Source organism: Ambystoma mexicanum, chromosome 12, assembly GCF_040938575.1.
Source record: "Ambystoma mexicanum isolate Mex_15411 chromosome 12, UKY_AmexF1_1, whole genome shotgun sequence".
NCBI lineage: Eukaryota > Metazoa > Chordata > Amphibia > Caudata > Ambystomatidae > Ambystoma > Ambystoma mexicanum.
Genome location: NC_090936.1, coordinates 491,471,215 through 491,497,367, shown reverse-complemented (window position 1 = coordinate 491,497,367; position 26,153 = coordinate 491,471,215). Strand labels below are relative to the sequence as shown.

At 49.0% G+C, this 26,153-nt stretch overlaps 1 protein-coding gene across 1 annotated transcript in view; it reads left to right on the top strand.

Moving 5' to 3' along the window:
• Positions 1 to 26,153, top strand: part of NUP205 (nucleoporin 205) — a 1,887,652-nt gene that overhangs the window by 1,514,094 nt on the left and 347,405 nt on the right. The window contains exons 31-32 of the mRNA XM_069628771.1: positions 12,873 to 13,021; positions 13,561 to 13,752. Coding sequence (XP_069484872.1) covers positions 12,873 to 13,021; positions 13,561 to 13,752 — 341 coding nt within the window. The remainder of the gene's footprint in view (positions 1 to 12,872; positions 13,022 to 13,560; positions 13,753 to 26,153) is intronic.

Here is a 26,153-nt window from a genome sequence, read left to right as displayed (position 1 = left end):
TGTTCTAGACCCCCTTGTGACAGTCCACAGGGATAAGGTCGTTTTGCACACTCATACCAGATAAGCGCCTAAATTCATCTCGCAGTTCCATGTGAACCAATCGATTCAACTACCTACCTTTTTCCAGAATCCCACTAGCATGGTGTTAGGGAGAATTCTGTTTAGTCTGAATTTCCTAACCTAGTGAGTCCCCCAGCAGCTTTGCTGGATTTTTGGGGTTTATTTTTTTTCTCCTGCCAAGAGTGAGACTCTTTTACCCTCACTCTTGAGCATGATTTGAGTGTGTTTCTTTGAATCTAGATGTGTTTAATGGGCTATGGGGTCTTTTACTCCATAGGGCTTCATGTGTTTTTGTGATGTGTGTTACACAGCACCCTCAGTGCAGTGACACAGGGGTGTCATGGTGACCCCCCCGGTATAGACTCCATACCCTGGGACTGACTACTGTCTCCCAGGGCATGTAAAGTCACCATTGACTTTACTAGTCTTAAATTCTGAACAGAACCAGTACAAACCATCATATTGTGGACGTACTGGCTGGGGCAATTCAATTGCCCCGGGGTCTGTTAGTCGAGGGGGCACGTCTCCGTCCCCCCTGATCGAGTTTTGGCTGGTGGCAGTGGATACTACTTTTTATATTCAACCGCAAATATTTTCCTATGGGATTTCCCATTGCTTTAGGCTACTATCTTTATTTAATTATTTACGGTAGCCTCGAACATACCACCGGTTTATTTAATATTAATTCTCTGGTTGGTATTTTTTGCCAAAACTTGATTCTAAAATGGCGTTTGTGTTCTCTTCTATGACTCCAACCCAAGTCGAGCCCTTTGTTCCACTTTTTGGCGGGCTTCTCCACAGAAGCCCTCCAAAGTGGTGCCACTGTGTCTGGGGTACTTAGGAGGGGTGGAGGGGAATTTAGGCACCCTGGACTGAGTTGCCTAGGCAACGCAAGTCTCCCTCCGTCCTGATTGGCCCAAGTGGTGAGCCGGCCGGCTCACCACTTAGCATGTTTGAGTGACAGCTAGGCTGAGTGAATGGGGGTTTGCTGCATAAAAGCAGGGCTTTGGGGACTGGAACTTCAGAAGTCGCGACAGGACCTAAGAATCCGACGAGGTAGAAGCTGAGCCGACCTGCCATGACACTACCACCGGTGGAGCCCTGCTGGACTGCCTCACCATTTTTCCCAACGACAGAGGAGATCTCCTGCCGGAGAGTCTTCTTCCTTTAACTGGTGGGGATAACCAGTTCCACCGTCTTTTCGCCTTCCCGACGTATCTCGTGGCTGCCTTGCCCGTGCCAAGCACCCCGGCAACCGGGATACCACGTTTTACCACGACCGCAAAACCAAGGTACCACCTTTTAACCGGAGAACTCCGCGGCTGGTTTCTGCCCTGGTAGTGCAACAACTTTCATCTTTCCTCCAAGTCGAGATCTTCTCTTCCCCTGGACGACGACGCAACTTGCACCCACTACCAGGAACAACTGCCACCGCTGGAGGATCCTTCCCACTTAAGGTACCGTGTCCCGCCTGGCTTCCCTTGCTACCGACTGTACGGGGTAGATTTAGCCTCCGGCTTTCGAACCTGGGTTAGCCTGGGACACCTTGGCTAAACTTTTCTAAGCCTCTCTAAACGCTTTGCTGAACCCTCTGCAAGACTTTCTAAGCCTAGTGTAACTGTGATCTTGGGTGCATTTGTGCTCTGCTCCCTCTAAGAGAGGGCCCAGCCTTTGGACTTTGGCTCACCAGTGACTTTTTGCTATCTGCCTTGCTAACAGTGTTCTGGAATCGTAGAGTGGTGTACCTCTTCTTATTCTGTCTTTTTCCCTCCCTTTTTCACAAACTTATTAGAGTGCAATCTAGTTAAGCGCTCACCTCTGTATGAAAATAAGTGGTGTTTTACTGTGATTTTCTAATAGGGAAAAAGGGGGGTATATATCATAATAGTAACTGTGTTTAGAATATTTTACAATAAGAGTGCTGGAGTGTTTCAACTGTGTGTTTTTAAATAAATAATTATATACTTGATACCAAAGCTCTGGTCAGTGTTTGCTTGTATTATTGTATCTGAGTGCCTATTGAGTATACTTTGCATACTGCCTAACTCTTCTTGGGGGAAGTCTGACTGCTCAGCCACAGCTGCCAGGTAAATCTGGGTGGTACAGACTGCTACCAGGTGGGTATACGGCCAACACCTGTAGTCTTAAATCTTTTGCAGTGGCCCCTAAGGGAACTGCACAGGTTTCTGCCTAACACATGGCCGAAATAAGCCTACACAACCTAGATGTGCGCAGGTTAGTCATGTTCCACCTGGAAAGAACAAAACCACCGAGGAAAACAAACCAGTTTTTCGTTTCAGTGGCAGCTATAGAGAGGGGGATCCTGTCTCTAAATCCGCTATCTCAAGGTGGATTGTCAAATACATCACACTGTTTCTCTCTTGCTAAGAGAGAACTGCCCTTCAAGCCTAGAGCACATTCTACTCGGGGTGCTGGGGCGTCCATAGCATTCATTGCAAATGTTCCCCTAGAGTCCATTTGCAAAGCGGAAACCTGGAGTTCTATACACACCTTTACAAAACACTATTGCCTAGACACTCATTCTAGGTCTGATTCTCAGGTGGGACAAGCAGTACTAAGACATCTTTTCTGTACTGTTCCTTCTCACAACCCACCTCCAACTCCGGGTACTGCTAGCTAGTCTATGCACAGCATGTGAGTCTAAGCAGATTAACAAGCATCAGAAGACATGCATTACTTACCTTAATAGCATTTCTAATGATTGTATCTGCTTAGATTCACATGCGCCCTCCCTACCTCCCCGCTCGGGGTGGAAGGAACATAGATGTCTTAATACTTTCTCTCTTCATGCACTCACTCACAATAGCCTTGGGCTCCCTCATAGCAGAATAAATATATCGGAGGGACCTCAGCGCGTGAGGGATTTTGAGTAAACTACACGTCACGATAAGGATAGTGTTACAGACATGCCTATACCGACGTCCCCTTTCGGTCCCCGAAAGACGAGATGCAATACTCTGCGGTTATCACTGGATGTCGGACCCTATGCACAGCATGTGAATCTAAGCAAATACAATCATCATAAATGCGATTACAGTAAGTAATGCATGTCTTACTCTTGTGCCAGTTACAAATACACTGGTCCGTTCTCATAGTCATTTACTCCTTCTCTCTCCCATTTCACTAGTCCTCCTACCACATCCTCTACTCTGTTGCCCCTCTCCCCTCCCCCACCTTCTCTCAAACCATCTGATCTTCCTCCTCTCCGGTCACTTTTATGTCCTTACTCTCTTTGCCTCTCAACAACTGTCATATTTACGACAGCGGCCTCACCCAGGGTGTCTCTGCCTCCTAGACCCCCATCGTCGGTCCTGAACACGATCCCGTCGACTGATGCACCTATTCCTACTCCGCAGGCTCCTGTCGTAGCCTCCTTCCTCAGAGACTCTGGTCAGGTGAGAGACTTGCCTCCAGCTATGGACATTCTGCCCAGGCCTACAAAGACTGTTCCTCTGGCTTATTTGGGATCCCAGGAGATCACCACATATCTACACCAGTTCGAAGGAAGATCTGCCTGAAGATTTTTACTCGGACCAGGAAAGAGGGACAATGACCCCTCCCTCATGAGGGATCACTGACCCATGATCTTGAGCAGCCATTTAGCCCTCCAGGGGGCTTGAGGCTGGCTCCTTCTCCGCCTGCACCACATGCACGTGCTCCTGCACCAAGGCACATGTCCCTGGACATTTTAACCACCTTGCATACACTGGTGGTTCTGTATGAGGAAATGTTTTCCTGATAATGACAGACAACACAGTGGCCATGTAGTACTTCAACAAGAGAGGTGGTGTAGAGTCACTACCACTGTGCAGATAGGCAATGCAGCTCTAGTTTTGGGCAATACAAGAAGGAATCTCTCTGTCTGCACTTCACCTAGCCGTAGAGCAGAACGCGGCGGCGGACGCTCTGAGCAGGCAGAGCACAGTCTACCACGAGTGGGAACTAGCTCAGGAAGTCCTTCCAGAGATCTTCACCTTTTGGGGAACCCCTCAAGTGGATCTGTTTGTGACCAGTACTGCTTTAGGGGATGCGTTTGTAGTGGACTGGGAATTTCCACTCATGTACGTGTTTTCTCCAGTCCCTGTGATTCCTCATGTAATCGGGAGGTTGAGCAAGTTCAGGAATCCCATGATTGTAATTGCTGTGGTTCCCTTGCAAGAGGGAGGTCGGGTTCTCCAGATCGGGAAATGCCAGATGTCGACTAGCTCGCCAGGGCTTCACCCCCGGGCGAGATTGGCTCCTTCCACTCCACCTTGAAGGCGTCCACAATCTGGTTCCATAAGAGAAGTAGGCTGGCTTTCTTTTTCAACTGTGAGTCTGCAAAGAAGACCATGCTGTTGGACGACATTTGGGAAGATGGATTGGCAGTCATGAAGGCTCCAAATACCACACCAGCGAAGTGTGAAAGGCTGGAGAAGTAATACCGGATTTGGCCTTCATGTTTCTCTGGTCGCAGCCTTCTCCAGACTCAGTGGTGTCGGCTGACGCGGGATAAAGGTCACCAACCCCTCATCCATCATCCATGTTGCCTCCTGACCAGGAATGCAAGAAGCTCAATACGCTGGCAAGCGTATCATTAGCACAGCAGCCATCGCCATCCTGTCAAGGGACAATAGGGAGCTGTGGTAAAAGCTGGTGCCCATCCTGGACTTCCTCCCCGGATTACAAGAAGGCGGAAGCCTTGGCCCTTTTCCAGGAAGGAGAAGTGGCTTCAGACCACGCCATCACTGTCACGCTTGATATAGCGGACTCAGGGTTCTGCCAGATTGGGAATGGTGTGGCTTTCTGATGCTAAGGTTGGCTGTAGCCCATGGTTTTCTGCACAATCATGCAGACCAAGGTCATTGACATTCCGTTTGATGGGGACAACCCGTTTGGGGAAGGCGGTGGATGACACTCTCCAGACCATCAAGACCAACACATAGGCGTTGCACTCTCTGGGGACCCTGCAGCAGAGAAGGTAGTACTTTCGTTCTGCAAAGGGACGAGTCTCCAGATCCTCCAAAGGGTGAACTACTCTCTATTGTCAGCCCTCCTGCTCCACCACCCAGAATGCCTACTGGGGTCGCTCCCAGGCCTATGTCAGTGGCACCCAGCATAATTGTTGTCCACCATCCAGGACACAGACGCCCAAGCAGACCTGAACTGACCAAGGACCTGTGCTTCACCCCATTTGGAGGCCGACTATCAAACTTTGCCTGTGGACCTCTTTTGCCACTGATTGACTGATGGGTGCTGGACTTTCTTCAGCAGGCGCATGCTTTCGAATTTCAATTCAGGTGCCCCCACATTCCTCCTGTCGCATGTCATGAATTCACATGGCCCAACTGCTCCAGAAGGTTTGGGCCATGTTAAGAAAACGGGCAATAGAACTGGTCCCAAAGAACCTCCGGAGTGTACTCCAGATACTTTCTGGTAAGGAAGAAGTCAGGATGGTGGCGACCGATCCTAGATTAGCAATGCCTAAACAAGTACCTAAAACCTGCAAATATCAGGATAGTCACTTTGAAGCATGTGCTTGACCAGCTGGTGGAACAGGATTTTCTGGCACCTCTCAATCTGGAGGACGCCTACTTCCACATCCCCACTCATCGCAAACACTGGAAGGTCCTGCGTTTTTGTCATCCAGCGGCGGCATTACCAATTCAAGGCCATTCCCTTCAGCCTGAAATCAGCTCCAAGGGTATTCATCAAATGTTTGGCACCGGTAGCAGCGCATCTACACTGCAAGGGAATCCACGTCTACCCTTACTTGGATGATTGGCTCCTCTGGTCCCACTCCCACGCACTGGCAACCCAGCACATGGCAGAGACCATACCCTTTCTGACTTCGCTCGGATTATGCCATCTCAGAACGCACTGTTCCTGGGCGCCTGGCTCAACACGATCTCGTGTCTGCCGACTCGTCTTGGAGGGGAGCGTGAAAGCCATCCTGGGGAAGGTTCTGCAGCTGTCAACAGCATCCATCACAACGGTATGGTCCATTTAATTCCTGTTGGGCCTGATGGCCTCCTGTATCCATCTGTTCCCTTTTGCAGGCTCCAAATGGGGCCAGTCCAGGGATTTCTAGACACCAGATGGCAGCAGACAACAGGCACATGGACAGACAAAATGGTGGTCAGTTCGGCCACACCTCACTCATGGAGCCCCCTTCCAGTTCCCTCTGTATCAGGCTACAGTCACTACAGACGCTTCTCTGGAGGGTTCGGGGGCACACAGGACATTCTCACGCCAGACACCTCTGGCTCCCAGAGAAGGACGACTTACACATAAATGTCCTGGAACTGCTGGCAGTCTTCTGGGCCTTCAAGTCGTTCCAGCCTCAGCTACAGGGGAAGATAGTGCAGATCTTAACGGATGACGCCATCACCATGTTTTACATCGGGAAACCGGGTGGGACGTGCTCCCCCACACACTCCCTGGAAGCCCCAGTCCCTGTGGCGCCGAGCCATTCTTCAAGACAATGTTCCTTGTCCCCTTTCACCTGGCAGGCATCAAGAACACCATTGCCGTCCTGTCACGAGTTGGAGCTCCAGCAAGTGCAGGTGTCCCGTCTCTTAAGCGAGTGGGGTCTTCCTTAGATCAACCTCGATGGCTGCCAACTCCAAGTGCCGGAAACTTGCCAGCAGATATCAGCCAAGGAGTGTAGGGGGATGTCTTCTCATTCACCTGGGAGGGGCTCTTCCTGTATGCCTTGCCCCGATTCCTGTACTGTTGGCCGTAACCAACACATTCAGACCTTGCCACTGCAGGATGATCCTCTTTGCGCCGCTGTGGCCCAGGCTGATCTGGTACTCGGACCTTATCCATCTGTCTGTGGTTCCAGCCATCCAGCTGCCTCCACTTCCTGACCCCTACAGAGAAGTATCATTCCTGCACCATGACATAGCCTCATGGCCTGGTTCCTGCAGCCCTAGAAATTGGCTACTATTCCCTGTCGATTGAGTACTAAAAGATTCTGGCTAAGGCCATGGCTCTTGCTACAGGCACAAATGGAAGCGATTTACAGTGTGGTGCAGGGCACGGAATATCATGCTGCTGCGCGCAACTGCTCCGCAGCTCCTCCTGTATCTGCTCTCGCTGGCTAAAGCTTGCCTTGATCATGCCTCCATCAAGGTTCTTCTGGCTGCCGTATCCTGGTACACACAGGCTCCAAGCAAGCTCTCCTTGTGGTTGCACATACTCGTTAAGGAGTTCCTCAAGGGCCTCTGCAGGACTTTACTGCCAGTGAGGCTCCTGCCCCGGCTTGGGAACTGAATGTAGTCATGTCTAAGCTCATGGGGCCTTCCTTTGAACCAATGCATTGTGCCCATTTGAAGTTTTTATCGTGGAAGACTGCTTTCCTGGTGGTGATCGGCTCGGCCAAGCAGGTCGGGGAAATTCAGGCCCTCTCCTGTAAGCAGCCGTATTTGTCATTCCACGCTTCTAAAGTAGTGCTGTGAAGTCATCCCACCTTGATGCCAATGTTTCGATCAGACTTTCATCTCAACTAATCTTTGGTTCTGCCAGTTTTCTTCAATTGCCCTTATACGCCTTCTTAAATGGTGTTGCATTCGCTGGACATTGCTCGTGCTCTCAAGTTCTACGTGGCACGCACTGAAGACTTTCGGGAAACCCTTCATTTTTTTCGCAATTTTCGACTTGTGGGGCACAGGAAGGCCCTGTATAAAGCTTCATATCTAGTTGGCTCTCTGGCTGTATCATGAATTCTCATCGTCTGGGCAACAGTTTGCTTCTTGGCCGGCCGAGAGCTCGCTCCACTAGAGCCATCAAAGCAACAACAGCGTTTTTCTCTGGTGTCCCCCTGCTCGACATCTGCAGGGCTGCTACGTGGCGGTCTACCCACACCTTCATGAAATTCGACTGTGTTGACAGGGATTTCAGGGACGAGTCTCGGGTCGGCCAATCGATGCTATGCAATCTGTTTGTTTGAAGTGAGTCTGTTCCAGGGGTAAGTCTATTGCTCCTGTGAGCCTTGCCACCTCCTGTGGTTGTGTGTATGTACTGCTGTATAATCATAATCATGAGCATGTGAATCCATGCAAGACCCCATGCTGGAGAAGGAACAAGTTACTTACCTGCAACTTCTCTAGCATGGGTCTTGCGTGGATTCACATGCAACCCATCCCTCCTACCTGACTCTTCTTGGTTCATACTGCGACTTTAAGTGCGCTACCAAATCTGAAGATGGCCACGATGGGTGAGGCTTGGGAGAACGAGTGTCATTGGCTCGGTGCAGTATGACCCAAAGGACACTGATGGGCTATAGAGGAGACAAGTAGTTTAAAGCTAAAGGATTCTCAGTCCGACGATTGGGAATAATCATGAGCATGTGAATCCTTGGAAGTAACTTGTCTCTCTCTGTCTCTGTCTCTCTCTGTCTCACTCTCTCACTCATATAAACTTGATGGTGTTCTCCTACCTACTCCCCCGGGATACTCTAATCAGATGGCCAGGGAAGGGCCATTGCTTTTGGATCCCGACCCTGGGGTGTGGACAAGCGATGGAGGATCACCTGATTAGAAGGTCACGGGGGTTTAGGAGGAGAACATCCAAGTTCGAGACATGGTATTCCCCTTTTCCCATTCTACCTCAAAACTCTTTCCCACAAGTTTCATGGGATATTTCCAAACCCATACTATCACCCCCTCCCCATTTCCAACAAATATTGGGACGAGGAAGAGGCGACTGGGAGTAGTGAAGATTTCCCATATGTATACCATGGGGAACATAAGGGAAACCGGCTACAGAAAGAACTGTCCCATTGATAGTCAGGCAGAGTTAGGCATTTAACAATTATCACTCACATCTGGCTTCACTTGACTGCTTTTCTAACTATACAAGGTGTGGTTCTACACAGATTTTGGAGTGAGCTGGTATGTTGTTTGGACCAGTGAAGCCACAGAGCAGAGAGCAGCAGGATCTACGACCAAGAGGAGAACGGTGTGCCAAGACGCTGGCCCGGTGTTTGAGCGGCTGCAGCGTGGCTAGGGAGCTGTGACTCCAAAGAGCCGGAACGAGGAATGCTGCCGGCTGCTATTGGCTGTCAGTACATTGCTCGTTCCCTTGGGACCTGTGCCGGCCCCATTGGGGTTTGAGAGGCAGGTGGTGAGACTCTTGTGGTGAGCTGCACAGAGTGGAAAGAGGAAAGAAATGTAAAGAAACCATTGAAGCAAAATAGTCTGAAAGAGGAATGAAAAAGATAAAGAGAAAGTAAGAGGAAGCCAGAAAAGCAGAAAGTGCAAAGGGCGCGAAGTGAAAAGAACTTTAAATAAAGAGGGTGCAAGCGACTCGAAGCGAGAGACGGTTGCAGGCGACCGGTATAGTGGAAAGAAAGTGCAAGTGTGCACCGAAAAGGTGCCAGTGGGCACGAGAAAAGGTAAAGAGTGCAAATATGCACGAAAAGGTTAAAGAAGGTGCCAGTGGGCACAAGAAGGTGCAGGAGAAGGAAAGAAAGGACCCCCTCGTTCGCTCTCTCCCCCTCTTGTGCCCCCTTTCTCTCTCCCTTCCTCTCTCTCTCTCTCCTTTCACACCCCACTCCTCACACTACACTCCATACAGCTGCTACCACGCTCTCACACATGTAATACCTCACCTGCACTCTGCTCCAACTCTTGATCCCTCTGCTCAACCGTCCATCCTCTGCCTGTTCTCTCAGTCCTCCCCTACAACCTACACTCTGTTGCTCTCCTTTTATATTGTTACATTGTTCTCCTGTTTCCATCAATCTCTCTGACGCCCTTCAACTTTCATTAGTCCCCATAACCTGACTGTGTGCCAAATGTTGGCTATTATTTTCACAAGGGCTGGGTTACACAGGTGCAAAACTTTAAAACCCACTTTTTTCCATGCCCCCTTGAAGTCTTCATTTGCAGGCGAGCAGCCAGGTGCTCGGCCTTCTCATTTTGTGTGTTTTTGTTCATTTGCTGGTGAGGTCTGCTTCCAATTTAGTTTGGGAATGATTAAAGCAATAGAATGGATACAGAATGACTAACAAATGTGAAAGGTAAATGTGTTACAGCTTTATCAGAAGTCCAGAAGAACTAATGACTGATCCAGAACAAATGATGAATCCAGAGCTAATGAAAAAACTAGCTAGATTGGATCTGTACATTTGACAGCAGAGGCAGCTATAAACCTTTTCAAGGTTCAGCCTTAGAAAATAATAAATGTGGGACTATTGCGCCTTACGTTGATAGATATCCAGATAATCGATTTCTTAGGACTTGTATAAGACTCCGATTTAATTAAATTCACACACGGCAAAGGTTGTATTGCAGGAAATGACTGAAGAAGATATTTGTAGGTATTGTAATTCGGATACGAACACTTTAAAACAGTTATTTTTTCAATGTGCAGCCTTACAATCTGTACGGCAGCTAATTTTTATTCGATTTGTATCTGATGTGAATTGGCTGAATAAGGAGGAATTTTGGTCAATGATTTTTAGTGGGGCTAATACAGCGTTGTTGATTGCAACTGTGAATTATTTGGCTTGTCTTTGGCTTTTGTTTACCTTGTGGATCCTTTTTGTGTTTTTATGGATTTATGTATTAGATGAATCTCGTATAGGTATATTTGTATAAGGTTTGAAATAAACTAACAGTAATCCAAGTTTTTTTTTAAAGGCGCACAAAATTCTCTCCGGTTCTCCTGCAGTCCCTTCAAACTTGCAGTTCATTTTCTGTTGCCCCACCATTCTGCTGGGGTTGGCAGGTCACATCTCTGTTTATGGTATGATATTTTATTAATATTGTGCTCGAACACAAGTGTTTCAGAGCACGACAAGGCAAGGGAGGGTAACATGGGAGAACAAAACAACGATCTTACTAGGCACAGTGACATTAAGAATGCGCAAGTGCATGGGAAAGGGATAGGGGGAAAGTGAAAGGAAGGGGAGAGAGGTGGAAAGTGAGGAGCAGAGGAGAAACAGATAAATAATATTAAATAAATAAAATTAATATATAATAAAGGAAATACATGGTGGTAGTGCAGCAAGCAAGTGCTGTGTTTAAGGCAGCACACAGGGTATGTCTGATGAGTGAAGAAAGAAAAGAAATGGGGTGGGGAGTTGTATGGGTACAGTTATAGATCCCAGTGCAAGGGGTGGCCCGGAAGGCAGTGCAGGAGAGTGGCAGGTTGTGCAGGTACCTGGTCCTGGAGGACAGAGGGTGGCCAGGTGCACGATACCGAGAGAGAAACAGATCAGCAAGGGGTGAGGGGGGGCGAAGGCAGAAGCAAAGAGGAAGGCCTTGAGGAACCGGAGCAGGTTCTCCACAAGTTTCAGAGTGGCAGGGACACTGTTCCAAAGGGAGGCCCAGCTGAAGACAGAGATCTACCCCCAGCTTATTTCTTTGAAAAACAACTGACCCTGAGGGAGTTAGAGGAAGGGGATCTCGAGAGGGAAGGTATTTACGGAGAGATAGTTGAAGGTATTTTGGACCCAGGCCCCAAAAAGCCTTGTGGACAATGCAGAGGGTTTTGAATTTAATTCTTGCATCCACTGGGAGCCAACAAAGGGTTTTCAGAGCTGGAGAGATAAGATCCCAGGGCCGAGGCCGAGGACAAGTCTTGCAGTTCTGTTCTGGATTATTTGTAAAGGGCAGTGAGCAGAGGCAGGAGATTTAGAAAGAGGCTGTTGCAATAGTCCAACCCGGAGAGAACCAGAGCTTGGGAGACAATGAGCTTTCGGGGGAAGGAGAGGAAAGGCACAGTACCTCTGAGGTGGTGCAGTAGGAAGTTTGACTTTTTAGAGACCTAGGAGATGTGGGCGGAGAAGGAAAGTGTGGAGTCAAAGATGACCCTGAGGTTCTTGGCCTCGCAGGTAGGGGTAGGAGGAGGACCAAGGGAGGCCGGCCAGAGAGTGAGTGGACAGGGTGGTGAAGGTGTACCAATGAGAAGGATCTCAGTCTTGTTGGCATTTAGACAAAGATCATTGGTGGCACACCAATCTTGAATGACAGTTAGGAAATCGGAGATGAGAGAGGGAGAGGAGGTGGCCGAGGGCAGCCTGAAAAGGAGTTGTCATCAGCGTAGCACTGGAAATTTGAGCAGAAAAGGGCAATGCAGTGGCCGAGAGTTGCCAGGTATTGGTTGAAAAGCTAGGGCGAGAGGTTAGACCCCTGGGGTACACCACAGGTAGAGAGGGAGGTAGATGATGGGAAGGCTCCAAGTTGGACCAGGGAGGGTCGATCAGAGAGGAAAGAGGTCAGCCAGGCCAGAGCCTGATCGGTGATAACCAGCTTATCACGGAGACGGTTGAGCAGGGTGATATGGTTAACTGTGTCGAAGGCAGAAGAGAGATTGAGAAGGATGAGGACAGAGGGAATGTTAGAGTCAAGGTTGGAGAGCAGATCCTCACGGATGTTTAGGAGACAAAATAAATCCCAGTCAGTTCCATTTCTGTTCTCGATTCCATTCTCCGGGGATTCGTGGTTGTGCCCACATGCATTCCTTGAGTTGATGTCCTGAAGAAGACAAAAGAAAGCTCTGGGATGAGGGTGGTACCCACATTAAAATTGAAGGCATGTGAGTGCGTTTCAGGAACTGGGGCCCCCCATCTCCCACTCTCTCTTCTGGTTTCCTTCCCCAAACATAGGCTTCCTGTCTCACCCTCACTGCCTCCTGTTGGGGTCATGCCCCTGACCCTGTCATAAACACTACAGCTTCTCCTACCTACCCTGTATATCCAGTATGTGACATCTAATCCTTGCACAAGTAAGATCTGTGTCTGCTTCTCTGTATTGTTCTGTGATTTCTTATACCTTTTATATATGCTCTACACTTTCTAGCTCAGAAGACAATGTGGGAGCGTTTGACAGCTCCAGAAGATGCGTTTAGTAGACTTCAGCGGGAGAACCTTGCCATAATTGAGAGCTATGGTGCTGCCCTCATGGGGGTGATATGTAGAGATGCCTGTGATGGACATGAAATTGGAAGGGTAAATTAAACACTTTTTGTTTGGGGGATGAGCGCTTTATTTTTTAAGTAGATTTACCCTATGTACCATGGACTCCGCTTGTGAACATTTGTTATTGTAGATTGCACTGTTTCTCCTCAACATTGCTTTGGCCCGGTTTTCCTTAATTCGGGTCCTTTTTTTGTACTAATTTGACTTGCGTATCTTTCTCCACCCCCTTTATCTCACACACCCACCATTACCCATCAAACCCCCTACACCTCCACCGTTATCCTCTATACCCATGCAAGATTTGGGGTGTTTATTATGCATTTGTTGCTTTATTATACTGGAAGGGAATTTTTCCCTCTATTTTCCAGAATACAGGGCTATAGACACTCATACAGCAGTTTTGCCCAGCAGTGGTATCTGTTGTCCATTGTTGTTCTTCTCTGTTGGATTGTCTTCATTTGTATCCATCCCAATGTAGCATTCTCAGTGCTTAATATTCCTACCCACCAATGTTCATGCATGCTATATTCCCATACACACCTCTAATTGGATTGCCTGTTTTCTTGCAGATGCTAGCGTTGGCATTGCTGGATCGGATTGTTTCTGTGGATAAGCAGCAACAGTGGTGGTTGTACCTCTCCAACAGTGGCTACCTGAAAGTGCTTGTAGATAGCCTTGCACAAGATGACCTGAGTCTGCAGAGTCTACTTACACCTCAGCCCCCCCTGCTAAAAGCACTTTACATCTATGAATCAAAAATGGTAAGAGTTGGTAGAGCAAGTCTAAGGGTTTTGAAAACATACTGAAAAAATTATACTTCTAGTTTGCCAAATGTTTTTAGTCTTTTTTTTTTTCGCTGTGCAACTTGTAAAACTTGGAAGCCTTTCTGGTGAATCTCGCAATTGTGCCCTGCCTGATACATGTGCAAATAAATGTATAATGGTTCATACTACCTATTTGTGGGACACCTCCAACTGTGTCTGCTTTGCTTAGGATAAGGACACAAAAGATTGGACTCACAAAACGGACATGCACATATGACCATCCGCTACCTTACTAGTAGTCCCCTGAACCATTCAGGGGAGTTTATCACAGTCCATGTTCCCAATGTGCTCAGAAATGCACTTTTATCAGCCTCCTGTGGGATGCTTGGTAAATATTGAGCCTTCCGGTCTCAGCAGTAGTCGGATAACAATAGTACTAGTACTATTGGTACCGGTATTGGTGGCTTAAGCCTTCCTTCCGTTTGAGGAATGACCGACAGACCCACAGCTTGACTACAGGGTTTCCCACAAGATTTCCCTGGCCTGCCTAGTGGTAGATGAAGCAGAGTAGTGAAGGTCAACTCACAGGAGGCCAGCAGGGTATTTAAGATGCAGTTTAACACATTCAGTAATGGACTGTTCAGAGATTTTACAAAATTAATATTTTCTCTTCTTTGAAGGTAAATAATGTTCCCCAGTTGATAGGTAAGTAAACCTTTATGGGAGTTGTGAAGGCATCATGAAGCAAGACCCAGACAACAGATTCAAAGTTCAAACTAAAATGGTTTATTAAATCAAATGTCAGGATGGTTGAAGGCCTAACTTTTCCAGCATGGGGTCTGGTATGGATTCACATGCTCTTGAAAATTCCCCATCGTCAGGCCGGGAATCCTCAGTTAAAGAAAAACAGTTTCACTTTCACTTACAATCTGTCTGCTCTAAACCAATCGCTGAACTCTGGGTCATACTGCCCCTAGCCAGTGACTGCCCTCTCCCTAAGCCCCTCCTCTGGCCACCACGTGATCAGATTTTTACTGCACGTTCAGGTGTTGGGAGTCCTTGTGTTTTGCTCCGTGATCTTTTTTACTTTTTTGCGCTTTTTTGATAAAAAGTTTCTATTTTTGTCAAAAAGAGCCTGTATGCTCTTTTGCTCCTTTGACGGGCAAGCAGGCATCCGTTTGTTGGTGTCTTTCAACGCCCCTCAAGGGCAAGAATCGTCGAGAGTTTCATTGAAAATTCCAGAAGGCTGTCGTGCCTACACTGCACGCCGGACCATGTCGGAGGTGAAGGAGAGGGGTTCCCTCTTCAAGCTCTGCTCCTGCTGCGGAGTGAGGAATGTGTTTGTGGAGGACAAACACTCCCAGTGTGCCTCCGTCTATCCGGACCAAAGGGAAGCGGATTGCCAAATCTGCCTTGGATTCTCCAAGCGCACAGTCAAGGATTGTCAAAGTAGGATGGCGGTATGGCTCAAAACCAAGGCCTCTACCCCGTTTGGCAAGCAGGGGCATGCCTCACCCAGGACCGGCTGGTCAAAGGAGCAGGCTTCTAAGTCCGTTGAGTGCACTCCATCCGTGGGGGCCCAAGACAAGGCCAAGCACCGCAAGTCTGTTTACGTCAGTGTCGCCGTGCAAGCGGGTCCTGCGACAAGCAAGGCGCGCTCATCTTCTTTGCCTCCATCTCCAGTCATCGCCCCAGCACCTTCTCAAAGAGGAAATCGGCTAACCCAGCGAAGCTGCAGGAGACGTCGGAGAAGACCAAGGCGCAGGGAACGGTGTACAACCTGCCCCTGACGGCCCAGGCGAAGTCTTCCTCGTTGGTCCAGCTGGTGGCGGTCGCCCTTTCGAAGGCGAAAGGGGCTGACCCAGTCCAGGGAACCCTGGCAGCACCCAGAGTGGCCCTACCCCCGAGGCGTGAGGCCTCGGACAAGCTGGTGGAGAAAACGCCAGAGAAGAGGATGCCACCCCTAAGCCTGATACCGACTCCTCTGGATGCAAAAAGGGGGTGTGGGTGGGAGTGGAGGCCTCAACCGTGCTGCATGGCACAGTTGGTTCTTCCTCAGACGAGGAGGACCTGGTGTCAGTTTACACAATCCCAGAGCATGTGGTCAACAACGACTGTGGAATTGCAGATGGCGGAAACGCAGAAGGGGGCCGAAGACGTGGGCGCCGGGCCCAGCAAGCCTACCCACACCTCCCCACCACCTCTCAGGGACGTATTGCTGGATATCCTTTGAACTCTCCACACCCTGGTATCCGAGATCCAGTAGGGATGCCAACGTCACCTCCGGCCCCAGTGGCAGCAGGCCCACCGTCAGCGAAGAAGAGAAAACCGCACTCTACGCCACCTCATCAACCACCACACATACCCCCTCCCTCCCCTAGGGATACGGGGATGGACACAGCAACTATGGACACTGACAGCAGCGTTTCTCCGCCACCGAGGGCTTCTCCCCTGGACCAAGTGGGGGTCGTTCCATGCCATGGTCGCCCGCATGTCTGAGCTCTTCCAGCTGACACCAGAAGAGACCAAGAATGAAGGGTTCCTTTATCAATGACGTGAGGCCAAGAGCAAGATCATTCTGGCGGTGCCTCTCCTGGACGACCTTTGGGATGAGGGCATGGCGCTGATGAGAAACCCAGCCTCAGCCCTGGCAAAGAATGATAGGCTGGAGAAGAAGTACCAGGTGCCGGAGACTGCACCACAGTGCCTACGGTTGGAGCCCTCCCCAGACTTGGTGGTCTCAGCGGCTGTGAGAAAGAAGCCTTCTTATCCCTCTCTTCAGCCTCTGTTCCCCTGGACAGCGAGGAGAAGTTGGACGCCATGGGTAGGAAAGCGATATGCTCAGTGGTGACGACAGTCAAGGCAGCGAATGTGCTTGCGATCCTGCTCAGATACGACAGGGCGCTGTGGTATAAGATGGCCCTGCTGTTGGAATTTCTGCCCGAAGACAAACGGGTTGAGGCGCTTGAGATCCTCCAGGAGGGCAAGGTGGCATCGGACCATGCCATCACTGTGGCCCTAGACATTGCAGACACAGGGTTCGGACAGGCCACCAAAGAGGTCCAGATGAGGGTGCTGGACATGCCCTTCAACGGCACAACCTCTTTGGGAAAGCCGTAGACAAATCATTGCAGGCCATTAAGACGGACACAGAGACGGCCGTGCCCTGGGTACTCTTCAGCAGCATTGTCCATCCTTTCGTGCCTCCGTTGGAAAATCTGGCAGATCGTCCAAGGATTTCAGCGGAGGGTCATCTTCGTACCGTCAACCCTCCGATCTACGACCCAAAAGGCCAACAGGGGCTGTTACAAGGCTGTTGGTGGAGGTGACTGATGTCTTTGTTGCTCCCAAGGCGATACGCAGGGCCTGAAGCAAGAATGAACCAGCCAGGATTTCGGGCTCTCATCCATGCACCCTGTTGGGAGGCCGGCTGGAGGACTCAGTCAGCGAGTGGGAAAAGATCTCCACCGACTGCTGGGTGCTGGACGCTGTCGTCCACGGACACCTTCTAGAGTTTCAGCAGAACTGTCAGCGGATAACGCTAGTGGCCCGGCAAGAGCAGCACATCCCTCAGCTCCAGGTACGAGCCATGCTAAGAAAAGGGGCGATAGAGCAGGTTCCAAAGCAACTCAAGGACTCTGGGGTCTACTCCAGATGTTTCTTGGTAAAGAAAACGACCCGGGTCTGTTCTTCATTCTAGACCTGCGGTGTCTCAACAAACACCTCCGGTCCCAAAAGTTCAGGATGGGCACGTTGCAACATGTGCTTGGCGAACTGGAGGAAGGAGACTTCTTGACGTTGCTTGATCTGGAGGTTGCCGACTTCCACGTCCCCATTCACAAGAAGCATCAGAAGTTCCTACGCTTAGTAGTTCAAGGAAGGCATTACCAATTCAAGGCCCTTCCCTTCGGACTGTATTCGGTGCCCAGGGTGTTCACATAGTGCCTGGCACCAGTGGTGGCCCATCTGTGCCTACAAGGGATACATGTCTTACCCGTACCTCGACGACTGGCTCATCCGAGCCAAGTCACAGGACATAGTCGTTGAATACACAGGGAGGACCGTCCAGCTGCTGAAGGATCTGGGATTCTCTGTGAACAATCCAAAGTCCTGCTTGATTGCATTGCATAATGCGCTGTTCCTGGAGGGCCAGGCTCAACAGTCTCCTTCCTGGAGGCCCACAAGGAAGAGGGGATAGCAGCCATGCTGGGCAGGGTGCAACAGCTGTTGGCACTGAAGATCGCCACGGTGCAGACCATCAAGTCGCTGCTCTGCATGATGTCATTGTGCATTTACCTGATACAACTCTTCAGGTTGCGGATGAGACGCTTTCAGGAATTCCTGGACGCCCGGTGCATCCAGGTGTCTGGAAGCTCTGCAGACAAGATTGTTCTCGACGAGTTACGTCGAGCGATAAGGTGGTGGGACTTTGCTCCAACATCGCCGGGAGCACAGACTTCCAGAGCCCCCCGTACCAGGAGACGGTCACCGCGGACGCTTCCCTGGAGGGCTCGAGAGCCCACACCTTACTTCTCCATGCCAAAGGCCTATGGCTACCAGAGGAGAGGGATCTCCACATCAATGTCCTAGAGCTGTGGGCAGTGTTCTGGACCCGTAAGTCTTTCCTTCCGTCCCTCAAGTCTTTCCTTCCGTCCCTCAAGGGCAAGGTGGTGAGGGTCTTCATAGACAATACCACCATGATGGTCTACATCAGGAAGCAGTGGGGCACCAGCTCCCCGGCGCTCTCCAGAGGAGCAGGCGGAGGATTTGTGGCACTGGGCCGTCACCCATGAGATGTTCCTCATTCCTTTTCACCTGGCGGGAGTCAAGAACACCATCACCGACTCCCTCAGCAGGGAGCTGTGCTCACAGTTGGGAACTTTGACAGGATCAAGTGGACAGCCTCTTCCTGAGATGGGGCAGACCCCAGATCGATTTGTTTGCGACGCCGATGAATTCCAAATGAGATATTCGCCAGCAGGTTCCACCAGCCAGGGACCATGGGGGGACGCATATTCCTTCCTCTGGCAAGGCCTGTTCCTGTACGTGTTTCCTATCCAGCTACGAGCCATCAATCAACTCAAATGGTGCTGATGCAAGATGATCCTCGTCGCCCCGGCATGGCCGAGGAAGATTTGGTACCTGGATCTTCTCAGCCAGTCCAAGTCACCCCCGACCAAGCTGCCAGTGTTCGCGGATCTGCTCGCCAGAGAAAGAGCCGAAATCCTACATCACAACCCAGAATCGCTGAACCTGAAGGCTTGGCTCCTGCAGCCTTAGAGTTAGGAGGGTGTGAGTTGCCGGTAGACTGCAGGGAGGTCCTGCCAGGGCCAAAGCGTCGATTCTGAAGTGCTACGGGCACAAATGAGAAACGTTTCGCGTCCTGGTGCCGGGCACAGAAGATCAGCCCTCTGAGGGACACGGCCCCACAGATTCTTCCGTACTCGTCCTTGGCCAAGGCAGGGGCTAGCGCACGGCTCCATCAAGGTGCATCTGGCGGCTATCTCCCACTACACCAGGTCTCCAGGACGGCCTTCTCTTTGGTCCCACTGTCTTATCAAGGGGTTCCTCAAAGGGCTATTTCGATCTTTGCCGCCGCTGAAGGCACCTGCCCCGGCGTGGGAACTCAGCCTGGTACTGACGATGCTCATGGGGGGAGGAGGGGCCTTCAAGCTTATGCATCAGGTCCCTCAAGTTCCTATCGTGAAAAACAGCTTTCCTCATGGCCATCACCTCTGCCAGGAGAGTAGGTGAGATCCAGGCCCTATACTGCAAAAAGCCTTATCTGACTTTTCATGACACAAGGGTGGTGCTGCAGATGCACCCCTCATTTTCATGCTGAAGGAGTTCTGTTGAAATTTCACCTCAATGAGCCTTTGGTGGTGCCTGTGTTGTTTCCGAAACCTTTGTCGCCGGCTGAATGCACTTGGCACTCGCTGGATGTGGCTCTTGCTCTGAAGTTCTATGTGGCACACACAAAGTTTCCGGAAGACGTCTCAACTTTTCGTGTGTAGGGATGTCCATAATAAAAGAAATGGTTATCAATACAAGGTTTTGAGCTTCTTCTAGCTCCTTACTTCCTTTTCAGGTCCCCTTCCCCAAGTTCCACAAAAGTCTTGTGATTACCTTTCTCAAGTTCAAAACAGCACCACAAACCCTTGGGGTTCCCTTGCCCAAGTTTAGAGCAATATAGTTCCAAATGAAAGGGTCTTGAGGGCTCTGTCCTCAAGACAGCATTAAAGTTCATCAAGTCTCGGGGTCCCTTCTCCAAGACTTCAGCTTGTCAATTTATGCTTTGGGCTTAATTACAAGTCCGGCGGTAACCCTGCCGGTGCTGCCGGCGGGTTACTGCCGGACTTGCAATATTTACTGGTGCCTGACTTCACAAAAACTCTGGAAAGTCAGGCGCCAGTAAATTGTTAATCCCTATCCCCATTCCCATTGAGCCCCATAGGACCGTTAATAAAGGTGCTGGTGCTTCCGTGAAAGTCTGCGGGAGGGTGCCATTCTGCTTGCCAGGTCTCTCCCTGGCGGGTGGGACGGCACCCGCCTGCAAATTCCTACTGGCACCGTTGTTACCGGACAGGCACACTCGTAATAAGGCCCTTAGTCTTTTAATCTTCAGTACAACTCCAGATTAATTTGACACTCCTGGATTAAATCAACAGTTCACTTAAATACCTCCTTCTTGGTTTACTTCAAAATGGAGGGTTTCCTAGTCTAGGCGCAGTTGTCAGACCACACGGTCCACTCATTACAGGTTGTGCAACCAGGAACTCTAGGCTCTTCAGCCCACACAGGTTCTTCTGCATTTGCCCCTGTGTAAAGATTCACACTCACTTAGCTTCTCCTTGTCGGCCTCTTGGCTTTATGCGCAGGTGCACACTCACTTGGCTTCTACTGGTTAGGCTCTTGGCTTTTCCACAATGTGCCACATATCCTTTGCCAGTCTTTGGCCTTGCCGCACTGTATTCATGCATAGAGTTCACGGCATGGTGGTTTCATTTCTTCCCCGCCTTTGCTTTCATGCTCTTTCACAAACTTCCACACTTGTTTTCTTATTTCATATATTGTTTTCAAATTGGCGCTTTCACAGTTATCTTTCATCAGACCATAGCTTTGCCCATAAAGGTTTCATTCAGTTCAGTATTCAATAGTTGCTTAACATCTAATTCTCAAGTGTTAATTACTTGCGTGGCTTTAAATTGTATTTCCAAAAGGTGATAGTCAGGACTTTGAATTCATTCAGTATTCAAAAGTGTTATATTATTCAGGACTATGTCTAATTACTTTCACATCACTCGGCATTCACAGATTCATTTTTCCAGTTTATTCGGTATTCTCAGAAATGTGTCGGTATTAGCGGGATGCCCCAGACAGAGTACACCCTGGTTTGCACTCACCGGTTGAATGTTAACGCTCTCTACTGCTTCGCCGGTTCTCTGTTTGATCCTCAAGCTTTGCCTCTCTTGCGGCTGCCACCAAGAGCTTCCCTCGCTGTCCTGCTTGCCTCAGCGGGTGTGGGCTTCGGGCAGACCACAGCTTCCTGCTGTAGTTATAGGCAACCAGAGCTCAGCTGGACAGTTATACCCTCTGGTGGCCCGCACTCGGCCTGGGTGTCTCTCTCCTTTGCTGTACTCGTGCAACTCCCAATTCTGGTTTCTCCCACATGCTTCTCTTCACCCTGTTCCCTGCTCTCCGCCATGGTGTGCAGCCCCACCTTTTATACTGCCTAGAAGTGTTAGAGGTCCACAGATGGGGGTCAGTAGGTTTAATTGCCCGACGTCTATGCAGCCTATACATGCCGGACTTCCCCAATGGTACTCTTTCCTAGTCTTCTTCATCTCAGTAATGGAGTGTTAAAAATATCTACTGGTTTTCACTACTCCTAGTCGCCACTTCCTTGTCCCAGTACTGTAGTAGGTTGAATGAGAAAAATTGAGCAGAGCTAGTTCACAGTAGCCCATAAAGACTGGGAAAGGCTGAGGTTGGTTCTCACAAGGTAAAGCGGAAAGCCATGTCTAGCCTATTGGTACCCTTTACCCAATCCCCAAGAACCCTCCACTCAGGTGATCCCCCCCCCTCGCTTCTTCCCCCACCCCCCAAGGGTCAGGATCCAAAAGTGATGGCCTTTCCCTGGCCACCTGACAAGAAAGAGGTTCCAGGGGAAGTAGGATTGAGGATACCCTCAGGAATCTGAGTATTTTTAGTGCTCGTAGGTTGTGGCCCTATGATTTTAGGGTGACTATCAGTGGCCAAAGTCCAGCAGTCATCAAATGTGGGTGCCTTTTGATCGGAATCCACTCCACCGGCAGACACTCTTTCACAGCAGTCAATGAGCTAGAGTAGCTTCTGATTGCCCGAGTGGTTTACAGTACTGATAGTATGGCAAGCCCCAATATTCAACAGAGGCCCAATGTATAAGATGGGGCTCATTCGTGTAGTCGGTGCTCGGGTAAGGCTATCGCCTGCAGTATCCAAGTGCAAGTTACCAGTTCACAAGCGGTAGAACTGGTCTGGTAAAACAACTGTTCTAGTGGCAACAGGTAAACAAGACGATGGACAACTCACTGGAGGAGGTGCTGGACTGCAGGCGAGACAAACTGTTCCAGTTAAGGTATGATGCAGTGATGATGTTTTAGTATTTTTTCTCTACAGAAAGATGCAGTCAATGACCAGCAGTCATGGTTTAGGTTTAAAGTGGACTCCAACTGATAACAATATTGTGCTTTATTGTTCCTCTATGCTGTAACGATAGGCTTGGGGTTCTATCGATTATCCATGCTCAGTTGTTTTTTGTGCTCCCCCCCCCTCTTCATGGCTGATTTCGCGCAAGGATCAGCAGCAAAGCTGGCAACAATCCTTTAGATTTTCAACCCTGCCTGCTGATTTTGAGGAAGGAAAAACTGATCTAGTTCCTTATGATTTTGGAAGTCCAGTCCACAGGCATTGAGTGCCTTTCTATCAGACTTTCTTTTGGGTAAAATGCAGCAGGATGGCTTCTTCTCAGTTGTGTTCAGTTCTTAGCTCAGGCATACTCCTCTTATACTCAGGTGGTGCATACTTTAAAACATTTGAGGGCCACCAAATCGCTGGTGGTTACCACATTACATTTTTCCTGGTCTACTTTGCAAGCTTTCATTCAATATGGGGATTTTATTCTGGAACTCCAGACATCATTCAGGTATCCAGCCAGATCTGTTCTTGGCTACATGGCCTTCATCCTTCCACTCGGGCAGAAGCCATGTCCCAGTGGCTTTAACCATTCTTTTTAAACAGAGAGAAGGTTCATTCATGGAGCTCCCATGGGATTTCTAAAATGGAAAACCTTGGTAAATCTGGCAAGGTAGTTGTACTAGCAACTAATTGAGCACTGGCTATCTCTTCAAACTTGCTTTGCACAGGCAACAGAGTGCCTGTTGTCGGGACACTCTAAACCTGAGAGGCCAAGAATCTTTCACAGGGGACATCCAATCCCTGGCCCCGATAGGGCCATCGGTGTGGACATATCTGAAAAGGTTTGGGAAACCAGTCAGGAAAAAGTTGAAAGTTCAGTACTTCCAACCAGAAGTATAGTTAAGGACATTTGCCGTCACAATTAATGCTATGAATAGTGGTGGTTGTAGTAGTACCAGAGTAGTAATATTAGACTGAAATTGGTACATTGCTAATACCTGTAAAAGCAGTAATACTACTGTTAGACAGAATCTCCCATTGCTACGTTCAGGGTACATAATTGCGTTCCTAAACAAACAAGAAAACATTGAGCTTTCCCTGCCCACATAAAGGTTGCTCTGGCCAAGGAAGTCCATCTTCTGATTGGCTGAATGAGGTACTGGTCCTGAAGCTGTGTTGTCCTAAGTGGTAAGTATAGGACAAATTGAAACCGGTTTGGCCAATATCAAAGCTAGATCTTTTTCGGTATGACTCTGATGTCTTTTTGACTCATATTTTGGTATCATCATCAGTTTCTGACCACTGACAGCAGTTTCTTGCAAGGAGGACAATTCAACAGTGGTGGTTCCAGGTGTTGAGTGCCCTGTTTGATGTAAACGATGTAGGAAGACTTCTGTGGAGTCTGTGGTGACGCTGCTTTGATGGAGAGGAGCTGGTGTATGGTGCTACTGTCTGGTTACTAGAGGATGCAGCTTTGGGACCAAAGAATGCAGATGGTGTCCAGTGGAGGCAGTTCCAGACAGAAGATGGACCCTTGGAATCCCAGTGTTACATTTGGCATTCCGTATGTTGTAGCTTAGTTCTTTGCCTTGAGTAGCCACCAAAAGCCTCATGCTCTGTTGGTTACTACTGATTTTGGTGTCCAGTGCGGTCACCCTTTTGTGACTGGTTTGTCCAGGCAGTATTTTATCATTATGGGCCCCCTGGTTAATGCAGGGTTTTAACACATTGCTTCCTCCCAAAGATTCCTCATATAAGAAATGTATTGTCCTGTGTCAGAGGGCTTTGGAAATGTTTTCAGCCACCAATAGCGCTCTCCAGCTTTGCTTCGAATCCTTTGTGTCATTGGTGTGCATGACTCTGGGTATGACTTTAGTGGAGCAACGTATGGAACCAGATATGCCCCATAACGTCATTTACATTTTTAGGCATGTTGCTTTGGGAATATGACTACTAATACTTATCTGTTAATTGGCCATGTGTTCCCTCATCCGGAGGCCTCAAGCCTGCACTGATTGTGCGAGGCAAATGTCTGTGACTGGCCTCCATGAGTGGTCTTCGGTGCCTACAGGCCAAACATGGCAAGACCGGCTGTGGCTCTTGCCAGTTGATGGATCTTCACTATACCCCATGAGGACAGGAAGAGAACACTTAGTCTCCTGCTTTAAAGCTTTTGCTCCTGAAGATAGCTTGGGTTGCAGAGAGGAAACTTGAGGATTCCGGTTCATATCGAAATGACTGGAAGGATAAGAAGAATACAAAAAATGCCATGAGGTCCCGCTCTCGCAGTGACTCTTCCAAGGATCCCTCTTCTTCCTTGCACTGGAAACTGCATAGTCACTCCTTCAGTGACGATGATAATTCATCTGAGGAATCGCAACCTTCTAAGAAACTGGCACATTTCCTCCTCCTCCCACCACCACCTCTTCGGAGTAGTGAGCAGACTTCAAGTGGCAAATGCTTGAGATTTTTGGTAAGGCGCCAGAAGCAGTGGCAGGCCCACTGCACATTCTGAGGCTGACTGGGGCACATCTTAAGACAATAAACCCATGCTTATTTGCTTGACTCTGGTCCCAGTTATATTGATGCCTCCTCTGCAGCACTGCATGGCTCCCATTACTTTGGTGCAGAGCTCCCCATCCTTGGAAGCGGGTGCCTTACTGGGATCAGGGTTCCATTTTTTCAATAAAATATGTCAAACCTCTTTGACAATGACCATGGGTTGAAACCTATCGACTCTAGAAAAGTTGAGAACTTCTCTGTGTAGTTTTACAGACAAGATGGAATCCTTACTGCTTTGGCTCCTGACTTGTGTGACTCCAGTAAATATGACACACTGTGCTAGACTTCACACAGGCTTTGACCTGAGGAAGGCCCAACACCTCTTCAAAAGACCATATGTAAAGCCATGGTGACAATGGCACTTAATGCTTTGTCTGTGCTGAAAAAACAAAATATGATCTGACAGCATCCCGGACAAGGGTCCTCAATGGAAGCATTTGTTCCCTTCGGTGCTACTACCATGGAGCCTATCAAGGGGAGATGGTTAAACGTTTCTCAGCACCAGCTGTGGACACAGATTCGCAAAAATAAGCATTGCCATGCTCCCATTGTCCAGGCTTTCTGAGATCCTTATGATCCAAGATTACTAAATTCCTGTCCTTACCCCCGGGCTTTGAAAAAAAGAAGCTTGATGCCCTCCTACATAGTCTTCCCATCTGGGCCTTATGGGCTGTCAACACAACCTTTCCTTTGACTACATACTTATGTACTCTTTGAACTGCTATGTCTGCGCCTGCTGAATGTCTTCCTTTGCCTGAGATGAAGGTGGGCTTTGCTAAATTGGTTTCAGGTTGCAATGAAGCAGCTTGCTAAATCCTCTAATTATACGTGAACATGACTGATTGTGTGGAACTGGTCCGTGGGCTGAGGGATTTGGGCGTAACATCTTGTTTGATTGTAAAGCTGACTAGTCACTGAAGAAATTCAATGTTTCTAAAGCCACAACATTTCTCGGCTCAGCTGCTTAGCAATATTCTGCTCTCTCTTCCCAGGGTTGACCCTTTCTTTTCCTTTTTCTTTTAGGTTATACAGTTATAAAATAACTTTTAAGATTTTTCATTTTATCTAACACACAGAACAGAAAAAGACTAAAATTACATTACATTTTGCCTCTCCTTAAAAAAAAAAAGAGAAAACCCATCCGTACTCTCATATATGCT